The sequence below is a fragment of the Bombina bombina genome, chromosome 12 (assembly GCF_027579735.1).
Source record: "Bombina bombina isolate aBomBom1 chromosome 12, aBomBom1.pri, whole genome shotgun sequence".
In the NCBI taxonomy this organism is placed as follows: domain Eukaryota; kingdom Metazoa; phylum Chordata; class Amphibia; order Anura; family Bombinatoridae; genus Bombina; species Bombina bombina.
Window position 1 is genome coordinate 102375893 of NC_069510.1, and position 13953 is coordinate 102389845.

The window sequence follows — 13953 nt, forward strand, 5'->3', positions numbered from 1 at the left end:
ACTTATGGCAGACAGTCCCCAAGGTCGAGGGGGCGGTTTCTACTCTAAACAAACGCACCACTATACCCATAGAAGATAGTTGTGCTTTCAAAGATCCTATGGATAAAAAATTAGAGGGTTTGCTTAAAAAGATGTTTGTTCAGCAAGGTTACCTTCTACAACCAATTTCATGCATTGTTCCTGTCACTACAGCAGCGTGTTTCTGCTTCGATGAACTAGAAAAGGCGCTCAATAAAGATTCTTTTTATGAGGAGATTTTGGACAGAATTCATGCTCTCAAATTGGCTAACTCTTTCACCCTAGACGCCACTTTGCAATTGGCTAGATTAGCGGCGAAAAATTCTGGGTTTGCTATTGTGGCGCGCAGAGCGCTTTGGCTAAAATCTTGGTCAGCGGATGCGTCTTCCAAGAACAAATTGCTTAACATTCCTTTCAAGGGGAAAACGCTGTTTGGCCCTGACTTGAAAGAGATTATTTCTGATATCACTGGGGGCAAGGGCCACGCCCTTCCTCAGGATAGGTCTTTCAAGGCCAAAAATAAACCTAATTTTCGTCCCTTTCGCAGAAACGGACCAGCCCCAAGTGCTACGTCCTCTAAGCAAGAGGGTAATACTTCTCAAGCCAAGCCAGCCTGGAGGCCAATGCAAGGCTGGAACAAAGGTAAGCAGGCCAAGAAACCTGCCACTGCTACCAAGACAGCATGAGATGTTGGCCCCCGATCCGGGACCGGATCTGGTGGGGGGCAGACTCTCTCTCTTCGCTCAGGCTTGGGCAAGAGATGTTCTGGATCCTTGGGCGCTAGAAAGAGACCGAACACTTACTGATGCTGAGCTGCTGTCTAGAGGTTCTAGGCCTGAGTTTTTCTTCAAAAGTCCAAGATTACCTCTACACGCTGAGACGTGCACACCTGTATCAAGAAGCAGCCGGGGGGAAAAAACGAGATCCTGAATATAGAGGCCAAACTCGCTACAAACCGGCAGAGAAGGAAACCCATACACGCAGGAGCGTGGTCTAGGTTTCTATTCTCGATATCGGAGATACCTACAGTATACAGGGAGGAGAGACACAAAAGAAAAAACCGGTAAGAGAGACCGAGATACCATCAGACACAGACGTGTCAGAAGAACCGGTAAGCCCCATCAAAAAATATAAAATTTTTACTAAGTACAGACAACTCTGTTTATACACTATACACCAAAAGACATTGCTACAAAAAGATAACAACTGAAATAACAATCTATTGGACTATGAAATGTAAATTGTTTCCATCTGATACAAAGTAACAATACAAAAGTAGGAAACAATATAATATCTGAGAAATTTCTTACGACTACTTAGCATCAGAATTAAGGTGGAAATTAAAAGATAATTGATTCAAGGTGAAAAAGAAAAACCTAGGTGGAATCTTTTAGAGAAATATACAAAAGTGTTTTTTTGATGCAGTAAATTTTACTTGTTCTTAAACTACAAAGGGAGACGTCCCACAATCTATTCTAAATGTTATATACATGTTTTATATTATTTTAATAAATATATTTTTGATAAAATATATATCAGTTTCCAGAATTTTCTCATTTAGCTTCTAGCGCTCCCAAACTACTATTGATTTTTTGTTATTGTGTATTATTTAACGGTAATTATAGGGAAAATTACTTGTGAGGGAGCTTTGGGGAATAATACCTGGCGCTGCTCTTTATAAACTTATATTTCTCCAACATAGGTGTGTCCGGTCCACGGCGTCATCCTTACTTGTGGGATATTCTCTTCCCCAACAGGAAATGGCAAAGAGCCCAGCAAAGCTGGTCACATGATCCCTCCTAGGCTCCGCCTACCCCAGTCATTCTCTTTGCCGTTGTACAGGCAACATCTCCACGGAGATGGCTTAGAGTTTTTTGGTGTTTAACTGTAGTTTTTATTATTCAATCAAGGGAACGTTCAGACCAATCTTAGATCTCAAGATCTTAAACAAGTTTCTCAAGGTTCCATCGTTCAAGATGGAAACCATTCGAACTATTCTTCCTTCCATCCAGGAAGGTCAATTCATGACCACGGTGGATTTAAAGGATGCGTATCTACATATTCCTATCCACAAGGAACATCATCGGTTCCTAAGGTTCGCATTCCTGGACAAACATTACCAGTTCGTGGCGCTTCCTTTCGGATTAGCCACTGCTCCAAGGATTTTCACAAAGGTACTAGGGTCCCTTCTAGCTGTGCTAAGACCAAGGGGCATTGCTGTAGTATCGATACAATAAAGAAGCAGTGCTTACCCATCTTCTTGCAGACAATGCCACACAGCGTTGTTTCAGCGTTTCTTCGGCGTGTACACACTTGTGCCCCCCCCTTCACCGCTGACGTCAGAATCCAGGAGCCATACAGGAGGAGTCTCCGCCCAAGACGTCCGATAAGCAGCAGCCAACACAAGAACAATTAGTACGGCTGCACCAGAAAAACTGACGAGGAGAGCTTCGTAATGTGGTAAAAAGGATTTAATGGACAAAAATATAAAATCAAAAATTATACTGACATAGTCACCATCAAGTGAAAAATAACTCACTCCCGGAACGGAGTGAGTGAAGAGTAGCAAAAAAGAAACAGTATACGCGTTTCGTGCGGGACTACCGCACTTGATCACTAGTGATCAAGTGCGGTAGTCCCGCACGAAACGCGTATACTGTTTCTTTTTTGCTACTCTTCACTCACTCCGTTCCGGGAGTGAGTTATTTTTCACTTGATGGTGACTATGTCAGTATAATTTTTGATTTTATATTTTTGTCCATTAAATCCTTTTTACCACATTACGAAGCTCTCCTCGTCAGTTTTTCTGGTGCAGCCGTACTAATTGTTCTTGCATTGCTGTAGTACCTTACTTGGACGACATTCTGATTCAAGCGTCGTCCCTTCCTCAAGCAAAGGCTCACACGGACATTGTCCTGGCCTTTCTCAGATCTCACGGGTGGAAAGTGAACGTGGAAAAGAGTTCTCTATCCCCGTCAACAAGGGTTCCCTTCTTGGGAACAATAATAGACTCCTTAGAAATGAGGATTTTTCTGACAGAGGCCAGAAAAACAAAGCTTCTAGACTCTTGTCGGATTCTTCATTCCGTTCCTCTTCCTTCCATAGCTCAGTGCATGGAAGTGATCGGGTTGATGGTAGCGGCAATGGACATAGTTCCTTTTGCGCGCATTCATCTAAGACCATTACAACTGTGCATGCTCAGTCAGTGGAATGGGGACTATACAGACTTGTCTCCGAAGATACAAGTAAATCAGAGGACCAGAGACTCACTCCGTTGGTGGCTGTCCCTGGACAACCTGTCACAAGGGATGACATTCCGCAGACCAGAGTGGGTCATTGTCACGACCGACGCCAGTCTGATGGGCTGGGGCGCGGTCTGGGGATCCCTGAAAGCTCAGGGTCTTTGGTCTCGGGAAGAATCTCTTCTACCGATAAATATTCTGGAACTGAGAGCGATATTCAATGCTCTCAAGGCTTGGCCTCAGCTAGCGAGGGCCAAGTTCATACGGTTTCAATCAGACAACATGACAACTGTTGCGTACATCAACCATCAGGGGGGAACAAGGAGTTCCCTAGCGATGGAAGAAGTGACCAAAATCATTCTATGGGCGGAGTCTCACTCCTGCCACCTGTCTGCTATCCACATCCCAGGAGTGGAAAATTGGGAAGCGGATTTTCTGAGTCGTCAGACATTGCATCCGGGGGAGTGGGAACTCCATCCGGAAATCTTTGCCCAAGTCACTCAGCTGTGGGGCATTCCAGACATGGATCTGATGGCCTCTCGTCAGAACTTCAAAGTTCCTTGCTACGGGTCCAGATCCAGGGATCCCAAGGCGGCTCTAGTGGATGCACTAGTAGCACCTTGGACCTTCAAACTAGCTTATGTGTTCCCGCCGTTTCCTCTCATCCCCAGGCTGGTAGCCAGGATCAATCAGGAGAGGGCGTCGGTGATCTTGATAGCTCCTGCGCGGCCACGCAGGACTTGGTATGCAGATCTGGTGAATATGTCATCGGCTCCACCTTGGAAGCTACCTTTGAGACGAGACCTTCTTGTTCAGGGTCCGTTCGAACATCCGAATCTGGTTTCACTCCAGCTGACTGCTTGGAGATTGAACGCTTGATTTTATCGAAGCGAGGGTTCTCAGATTCTGTTATTGATACTCTTGTTCAGGCCAGAAAGCCTGTAACTAGAAAGATTTACCACAAAATTTGGAAAAAATATATCTGTTGGTGTGAATCTAAAGGATTCTCTTGGGACAAGGTTAAGATTCCTAGGATTCTATCCTTCCTTCAAGAAGGATTGGAAAAAGGATTATCTGCAAGTTCCCTGAAGGGACAGATTTCTGCCTTGTCGGTGTTACTTCACAAAAAACTGGCTGCTGTGCCAGATGTTCAAGCCTTTGTTCAGGCTCTGGTTAGAATTAAGCCTGTTTACAAACCTTTGACTCCTCCTTGGAGTCTCAATTTAGTTCTTTCAGTTCTTCAGGGGGTTCCGTTTGAACCCTTGCATTCCGTTGATATTAAGTTATTATCTTGGAAAGTTTTGTTTTTAGTTGCAATTTCTTCTGCTAGAAGAGTTTCAGAATTATCTGCTCTGCAGTGTTCTCCTCCTTATCTGGTGTTCCATGCAGATAAGGTGGTTTTACGTACTAAACCTGGTTTTCTTCCAAAAGTTGTTTCTAACAAAAACATTAACCAGGAGATTATCGTACCTTCTCTGTGTCCGAAACCAGTTTCAAAGAAGGAACGTTTGTTGCACAATTTGGATGTTGTTCGCGCTCTAAAATTCTATTTAGATGCTACAAAGGATTTTAGACAAACATCTTCCTTGTTTGTTGTTTATTCTGGTAAAAGGAGAGGTCAAAAAGCAACTTCTACCTCTCTCTCTTTTTGGATTAAAAGCATCATCAGATTGGCTTACGAGACTGCCGGACGGCAGCCTCCCGAAAGAATCACAGCTCATTCCACTAGGGCTGTGGCTTCCACATGGGCCTTCAAGAACGAGGCTTCTGTTGATCAGATATGTAGGGCAGCGACTTGGTCTTCACTGCACACTTTTACCAAATTTTACAAGTTTGATACTTTTGCTTCTTCTGAGGCTATTTTTGGGAGAAAGGTTTTGCAAGCCGTGGTGCCTTCCATTTAGGTGACCTGATTTGCTCCCTCCCTTCATCCGTGTCCTAAAGCTTTGGTATTGGTTCCCACAAGTAAGGATGACGCCGTGGACCGGACACACCTATGTTGGAGAAAACAGAATTTATGTTTACCTGATAAATTACTTTCTCCAACGGTGTGTCCGGTCCACGGCCCGCCCTGGTTTTTTTAATCAGGTCTGATAATTTATTTTCTTTAACTACAGTCACCACGGTACCATATGGTTTCTCCTATGCAAATATTCCTCCTTAACGTCGGTCGAATGACTGGGGTAGGCGGAGCCTAGGAGGGATCATGTGACCAGCTTTGCTGGGCTCTTTGCCATTTCCTGTTGGGGAAGAGAATATCCCACAAGTAAGGATGACGCCGTGGACCGGACACACCGTTGGAGAAAGTAATTTATCAGGTAAACATAAATTCTGTTTTAACGCTAGAAATAGTCTCCCAAGGTTATCTTCTGGAATTCAAGGGGCTTCCCCCGAGGGGGAGGTTCCACAGGTCTCAATTGTCTTCAGACCACATAAAAAAACAGGCATTCTTACATTGTGTAGAAGACCTGTTAAAAATGGGAGTGATTCATCCTGTTCCATTAGGAGAACAAGGGATGGGGTTCTAATCCAATCTGTTCGTAGTTCCCAAAAAAGAGGGAACATTCAGACCAATCTTAGATCTCAAGATCCTAAACAAGTTTCTCAAGGTTCCATCGTTCAAAATGGAAACCATTCGAACAATTCTTCCTTCCATCCAGGAAGGTCAATTCATGACCACGGTGGATTTAAAGGATGCGTATCTACATATTCCTATCCACAAGGAACATCATCGGTTCCTAAGGTTCGCATTTCTGGACAAGCATTACCAGTTTGTGGCACTTCCGTTCGGATTAGCCACTGCTCCAAGAATTTTCACAAAGGTGCTAGGGTCCCTTCTAGCGGTGCTAAGACCAAGGGGCATTGCAGTAGTACCTTACTTGGACGACATTCTGATTCAAGCGTTGTCCCTTACACAAGCAAAGGCTCACACGGACATTGTCCTGGCCTTTCTCAGATCTCACGGGTGGAAAGTGAACGTAGAAAAAAGTTCTCTATCTCCGTCAACAAGGGTTCCCTTCTTGGGAACAATAATAGACTCCTTAGAAATGAGGATTTTTCTGACAGAGGCCAGAAAATCAAAACTTCTAAACTCTTGTCAAATACTTCATTCTGTTCCTCTTCCTTCCATAGCGCAGTGCATGGAAGTAATAGGTTTGATGGTAGCAGCAATGGACATAGTTCCTTTTGCGCGAATTCATCTAAGACCATTACAACTGTGCATGCTCAGTCAGTGGAATGGGGATTATACAGACTTGTCTCCGACGATACAAGTAGATCAGAGGACCAGAGATTCACTCCGTTGGTGGCTGTCCCTGGACAACCTGTCACAGGGGATGAGCTTCCGCAGACCAGAGTGGGTCATTGTCACGACCGACGCCAGTCTGGTGGTCTGGGGCGCGGTCTGGGGACCCCTGAAAGCTCAGGGTCTTTGGTCTCGGGAAGAATCTCTTCTCCCGATAAATATTCTGGAACTGAGAGCGATATTCAATGCTCTCAAGGCTTGGCCTCAGCTAGCAAAGGCCAAATTCATACGGTTTCAATCAGACAACATGACGACTGTTGCGTACATCAACCATCAGGGGGGAACAAGGAGTTCCCTGGCGATGGAAGAAGTGACCAAAATCATTCAATGGGCGGAGACTCACTCCTGCCACTTGTCTGCAATCCACATCCCAGGAGTGGAAAATTGGGAAGCGGATTTTCTGAGTCGTCAGACATTTCATCCGGGGGAGTGGGAACTCCATCCGGAAATCTTTGCCCAAATTACTCAGTTGTGGGGCATTCCAGACATGGATCTGATGGCCTCTCGTCAGAACTTCAAGGTTCCTTGCTACGGGTCCAGATCCAGGGATCCCAAGGCGACTCTAGTAGATGCACTAGTAGCACCTTGGACCTTCAAACTAGCTTATGTATTCCCGCCGTTTCCTCTCATCCCCAGGCTGGTAGCCAGGATCAATCAGGAGAGGGCATCGGTGATCTTGATAGCTCCTGCGTGGCCACGCAGGACTTGGTATGCAGACCTGGTGAATATGTCATCGGCTCCACCATGGAAGCTACCTTTGAGACGGGACCTTCTTGTTCAAGGTCCGTTCGAACATCCGAATCTGGTCTCACTCCAACTGACTGCTTGGAGATTGAACGCTTGATCTTATCAAAGCGAGGGTTCTCAGATTCTGTCATTGATACTCTTGTTCAGGCCAGAAAGCCTGTAACTAGAAAAATCTACCACAAAATATGGAAAAAATATATCTGTTGGTGTGAATCTAAAGGATTCCCTTGGGACAAGATAAAAATTCCTAAGATTCTATCCTTTCTTCAAGAAGGTTTGGAGAAAGGATTATCTGCAAGTTCCTTGAAGGGACAGATTTCTGCCTTGTCTGTGTTACTTCACAAAAAGCTGGCAGCTGTGCCAGATGTTCAAGCCTTTGTTCAGGCCCTGGTTAGAATCAAGCCTGTTTACAAACCTTTGACTCCTCCTTGGAGTCTCAATTTAGTTCTTTCAGTTCTTCAGGGGGTTCCGTTTGAACCCTTACATTCCGTTGATATTAAGTTATTATCTTGGAAAGTTTTGTTTTTGGTTGCAATTTCTTCTGCTAGAAGAGTTTCAGAATTATCTGCTCTGCAGTGTTCTCCTCCTTATCTGGTGTTCCATGCAGATAAGGTGGTTTTGCGTACTAAACCTGGTTTTCTTCCGAAAGTTGTTTCTAACAAAAACATTAACCAGGAGATAGTCGTGCCTTCTTTGTGTCCGAATCCAGTTTCAAAGAAGGAACGTTTGTTGCACAATTTGGACGTAGTTCGTGCTCTAAAATTCTATTTAGATGCTACAAAGAATTTTAGACAAACATCTTCCTTGTTTGTTGTTTATTCTGGTAAAAGGAGAGGTCAAAAAGCAACTTCTACCTCTCTTTCTTTTTGGCTTAAAAGCATCATCAGATTGGCTTACGAGACTGCCGGAAGGCAGCCTCCTGAAAGAATCACAGCTCATTCCACTAGGGCTGTGGCTTCCACATGGGCCTTCAAGAACGAGGCTTCTGTTGATCAGATATGTAAGGCAGCGACTTGGTCTTCACTGCACACTTTTACTAAATTTTACAAATTTGATACTTTTGCTTCTTCTGAGGCTATTTTTGAGAAAGGTTTTGCAAGCCGTGGTGCCTTCCATCTAGGTGACCTGATTTGCTCCCTCCCTTCATCCGTGTCCTAAAGCTTTGGTATTGGTTCCCACAAGTAAGGATGACGCCGTGGACCGGACACACCTATGTTGGAGAAAACAGAATTTATGTTTACCTGATAAATTACTTTCTCCAACGGTGTGTCCGGTCCACGGCCCGCCCTGGTTTTTTAATCAGGTCTGATAATTTATTTTCTTTAACTACAGTCACCACGGTATCATATGATTTCTCCTATGCAAATATTCCTCCTTTACGTCGGTCGAATGACTGGGGAAGGCGGAGCCTAGGAGGGATCATGTGACCAGCTTTGCTGGGCTCTTTGCCATTTCCTGTTGGGGAGGAGAATATCCCACAAGTAAGGATGACGCCGTGGACCGGACACACCGTTGGAGAAAGTAATTTATCAGGTAAACATAAATTCTGTTTTTGCTACTATGGCTGAGAACTTTGATCCCTATGTGGGTAGCTGCTCCCTTAAAGATCCATGCATAAGAAGTTGGATGAGACCTTTTTTGGACTCGGTCGCCTGGCAGAATTATCGTCTGACTGTATGGGTCTTTTTTTCTACCTCACGTCAAGAGAGTCAGACTAAAGGAAAAGTTTTCCTTTTTTTCTCTTTATGCAGTGTCAGTACATGTTTTTGGAGTCCAATCTAAGTTTCTCTTCCAAGGGTAGATTTCTCCTTCTGAGTATCTGAAATCCAGGTATGATGAGAGACTTTGCTTGAATTGGGTTCAGGACATTTCTCTCTGAGGGTGATAGTTCCAGTCTGGGAACGGGATCTAGGTATTTACCGCAAGTTTTCTCAGGTTCTGACCTTCAATGTTGTATCCATTCTCTTTTGGTTCAGACAGAACATAGACCTGAAGGATATGTATTTATTGTTCCTGTGATAGGGATGTACTCAAGTTTTCTGTCTTCCTGGTAGGACCTTTGGGTCCTGGGGTTGTGCAAGGGTGCTTTTATGGACATTAGGGGTCAGGTGTCATCCTTCCTTTGAACAAACTCTTTCCAGAGATCTTGTCCAATCTATTTTCCCATGGAGGGGAGAAGAATCTGGAGGAGAGTTCCCTTGTTCCACCTTCAAGGGTGATTTTTTTTGTGGACCTTATTAGGTTCTCTATCTGGGAGAAGATTCCTAACAGAGGTTAGACAATCAAGGATTTTTCCCTCTCCGCAGTCTCCTGTCTGACCAACAGCAAGCGTTACTGGTCCGGTCAATAGAGCCATGTTGCTACCAGAGGTGGGAGTCTGGATCTAACTGAAGTTTTTTCCTTCAGCCTCTTATGGTAGGAAGGAGTTGGTCTAATGATTCAGTGGACATCATTCCTTGTTGTTATTTTCATAAGAGGAGATCATTCAGATCTGTCTCAGAGGATAGATCTAGATCAGTCGTCAAGAGACTTTCTCCTGTAGTGGTTTTCAGGAGCATCTGTCTTAGGGCACGTGTTTCTGTACACATTCCTGGGTGATGTGACCACGGATGCCAACCTGCTCGGCTGGGAAGCAGTCTGGTATTTGCTTTTAGGTGCAGGGAGAATGCGCTCAGAGTTTCTGCTTCCTCCTTATCATATTGGATTGGAGAGCGATTTACAATGCTCTGAATTGGTCTTAGTCGTCCTTGGTTTGGTTCCAGTCTGACGATATCACCTCCATGGCTTTCATTATTCACCAGGAGGAACTAGAAGTTCCTTAGCCATGTAGGGGGTGACTGGGATTGTTCAGTGGGTGGACGCTCACTATTGCTGTCTGTCATGAACTGTCAGTTATTTCATCCTGGGGAGTGAGAACTCCTTTTGGAGGTGTTCTCCAGTTTATCCCTCAAGAGGGGGATGCCGGAGTTGGATCTGATGGCGTCTCTGCTAAATGCCAAGCTTATGTAAGGTACAGTTCTAGGTCAAGGGATCCTCAGGCTGCTCTGATAGATGCTTTGGCGGTCGTTTGGGATTTCAGATTGACTTAACTGGTTCATCCGTTTGCTCTCCTTCCACGAGTCATCACTCATATCACACAGTAGGGAGTGTCAGTGATTCTAATAGCTCCTGCATGGCCTCGCAGGATCTGGTGTGCAGACCTAGTGGAGATGTGTCTCCCACCTTGGAGGCTGCCTCTGAGGAAGGACCTTCTAAATCAGGGTCTCTTCCTTCATCAAAGTCTGTTTTTCTCTAAAAGCTGACTGCTTGGAGATTGAAGGCTTAGTTCTGTCTAAGCATGAGTTTTCTGTTGTTGGTCATTGAGGCCATGGTTTGGGCTCACAGACTGGTTTTTAGGAGCATTCTCATGAATATCCTTCTTGAGTGTGAATTAATGGATGTCTCCTTGAGTAGAGTCCGGATTCTTTGAATTTTTCCCTTTCTCCAGGATGGCCTGGAGAAGTGTTCGTCAGCAAGTATCCTGAAGTTTTGTTGCATTGTATTTTTGCCACATAGCGTCTGGCTGTCATTCCAGTTGGGCAATTTTCTTATTTGTTTATGTCGGTTTCTCCTCCTTGGGGTCTTAACTGGGTTCTTAAAGTTTTGCAGCAGGCTTCGTTTGAACCAATGCATTCTATAAAATTATTGGAAGGTTGTTTCTTGATACTGTCTCTTCTGCTCGGAGAGTATCAGAACTCTCAGCTCTGCAGTGGGATTCCTCTTACCTTTCATGATGATAAGGTGTGGTTTCGTACTAAATAAGGTTTTCTTCCTAAAGGATGTTTCGGACAGGAATTTTAATCAGGAAATTATTGTTCCTTTATGTCCTAATCCTCCTCCTCATTAGGATCGTTTGTTACACAACCTGGATGTTGTGCATGCTTTGAAGTTCTTCTTACAGGCGACTAAGGTTTCGCGACGGTATTCTGCCTTGTTTGTTTGTTTCTCTGGGAAACATAAGGGTCAGAAAGCTACAGATTCTTCTCTTTTTCTCGGGTTGAGAAGTATACTTTGGTTGTCATATGAGACTGTTGGACAGCAGCTTTCTGAGAGAATTTCAGCTCAGTCTACAATGGCTGTTTCCTCTTCCTGGGCTTTCACAAATGAAGTTTCTGTGGCACAAGTTTGCAGGATGCAACTTGGTCTTCTCTGCATTCTTTTTCCAAATGTTATACTTTTGCCTCGGCTGAGGTTTCTTTGGGAGAAAGGTTCTACAAGCAGTGATGCCTTCTAATTAGGTTAGCTGTCGTGTCCTCTAGCTTGGGTATTGATTCCCAACAAGTAATTGATGATGATCCGTGGACTCACCGTGTCATTAGAAAGAAAACAAAATTTATGCTTATATGATAAATTTATTTATTTCTTGACACGGTCAGTCCACAGCCCTCCCTGTTTTTCAGACAGTTTGTTTATATTAACTTCAGGCACCTCTGCACCTTGTGTTTCCTTTCTCTCCTTTCCTTCGGTCGAATGACTGGGGGTTGTGGGAAGGGAAGTGATACTTAACAGTTTCCTGTGGTGCTCTTTTCCTCCTCCTGCTGGCCAGAAGTGATATTACCAACAGTAATTGATGATGATTCGTGGACTCACTGTGTCAAGAAATGAATAAATTTATCAGGTAAGCATACATTTTGTTTTTATGGAGATGTTGATCTTATTTAACTGTCTATTGTGATTTTGTTCAGCCATTTTATCCACCCTTGTGATTACCAGTAAATGGTACCTGTTGCATGTGATTATTTTATTATTCAGGAACAACAGAAATCTCAAAAGAAGAAAGTGAGTGCTAAGAAAAAGCCACCAATTGAGCCTGAGCCTGTCCCCCTACCAGCAGAGCCGGACCCACCTCCCCCTGAGACCCAGCCTGAGGTTTTCTCTGGCAGCCTTGCCGACCACGAGTACACAGCAGGTCCCAACATATTTGGCATGGCACAGATAAACCGTGGCACTACCCCAATGGCTCCAGGAGTCTTCCTCTCACACAGGCGGCTGTCAGCAACCTCCCCTGGTAGCCCAGCAGCACAGGGTAATGACACTAAATTAACTCTTTATTACCCATTGCAACACCAACATTTTTATCTGTACAGTGCAATGCAACTGGATTGTATGATATGCGCTAGTCATCACTTGAAATGCTTAAAAACATTTCAAGTGTGCATATGCACCAAATAATTTATTTTTTGGGGTTTTGTTTTTGGGATTTTTTTTTAGCAAAGTGTTCTCCACTGAAACATTTGGCAGCAGATGGTATTAATTAGCTGGGTGGAGGAAGTGTAATACTTTGCAATATTATTACATTTTCTGTTATTTATAAATGTTACATAAAGGGACAGATTTGGGGTTTCATGTCCCTTTAACATTTAAGCTGCCTGTAAAATGTTTAAAGAGACTAATAATTTTTTTCTATCATTTATAGAAGAGCAGTATTCAATGGAGCCTAAATGTATATGTTAGACCCACTTTATTCTAGAACTATTGTTTGTATGTACAGGTGTGGTTAATCACAACACAAAAGTTAAACATAAACTTAAAGGGACAGTCTAGTCAAAATTAAACTGTCAGATAGGGCATGCAGTTTTAAACAACTATCCAATTTACTTTAAACATCAAATTTGCTTTGTTCTCTTGCTGTTTTTTGAAAGCTAAACCTAGGTAGGCTCATATGCTAATTTCTTTTTGATGACACAATGAGTCCACGGATCATCTAATTACTATTGGGAATACCACTCCTGCCCTGCAGGAGGCGGCAAAGAGCACCACAGCAAAGCTGATAAATATCACCTCCCTTCCCTCCCAACCCAGTCATTCTCTTTGCCTACGTTAAGAGCAAGGAGGTGGTAAATTAGGTGTTGGAAAAAGAGTTTATTATTTTTAAAGTAGTACAGGATTGTGCTGCTTTATCCTGGGGTGTAGCCGTAGTCCAGATCATTCTCTTCAGTAGAGCAGTGGTGGCTTCAGAGTGATGGGAACTTGTGGGACATAATTCTCACTGCGCCTTCCATACTGATGCTGCCCTAACTCTGAAAAACTGTGGGATCTTACTCAGTCTTTTTCCTTTTGTCACAGGTCCATGTGAGGGAGAGGACCTCTCAAACCTGGGAGCTGCCTTACTGCCTGGCAGATGAGGTAAGTGCTGACTTATTATCTGGGGGACAAGGACTCTGAAAAAGTTAGGCACTTGATTTCAACAAGGGACAATAAAGAGACTCATGGGATATGGGACACTTTATGGCACAAAACTCCTACATTGTCAGTAGATATATGTGGACATTAACAGCACAGGCACTGGGGCTGGTTATAGAATCTCCCAGTGTTTTTTTATAGAATCTCCCGGTGGTTCTCATCTCCCGGTGTTTTTTAATAATATTCATGACCAGGAGATGACAGGATTTGGCGACGCCCGCACTAGGGGATCGCATTGCACGCCCTTTCTTACTTCCTTTTCCTGATAGTCGGAAGAAGAAGCTTGTTGGCATTTTCTTCTGCGCATCTAGTCGGAAGAAGAAGCGCTTGTTAGCATATTCATCTGCGCATCTTTGGTGAATTGGATGCGTGCCAACTAGCGACTGCAGAGTTCCGGTTCTTTTAGTGGGACCGGCTCCT

At 44.0% G+C, this 13953-nt stretch overlaps 1 protein-coding gene across 2 annotated transcripts in view; it reads left to right on the forward strand.

The window, feature by feature from the left end:
• PHF8 (PHD finger protein 8) overlaps positions 1-13953 on the forward strand; it is a 95972-nt gene that overhangs the window by 58826 nt on the left and 23193 nt on the right. For both annotated transcript variants that reach the window (XM_053695342.1, XM_053695343.1), the window contains exon 21: positions 12103-12376. In XM_053695342.1, the coding sequence (XP_053551317.1) occupies positions 12103-12376 (274 nt within the window). The remainder of the gene's footprint in view (positions 1-12102; positions 12377-13953) is intronic.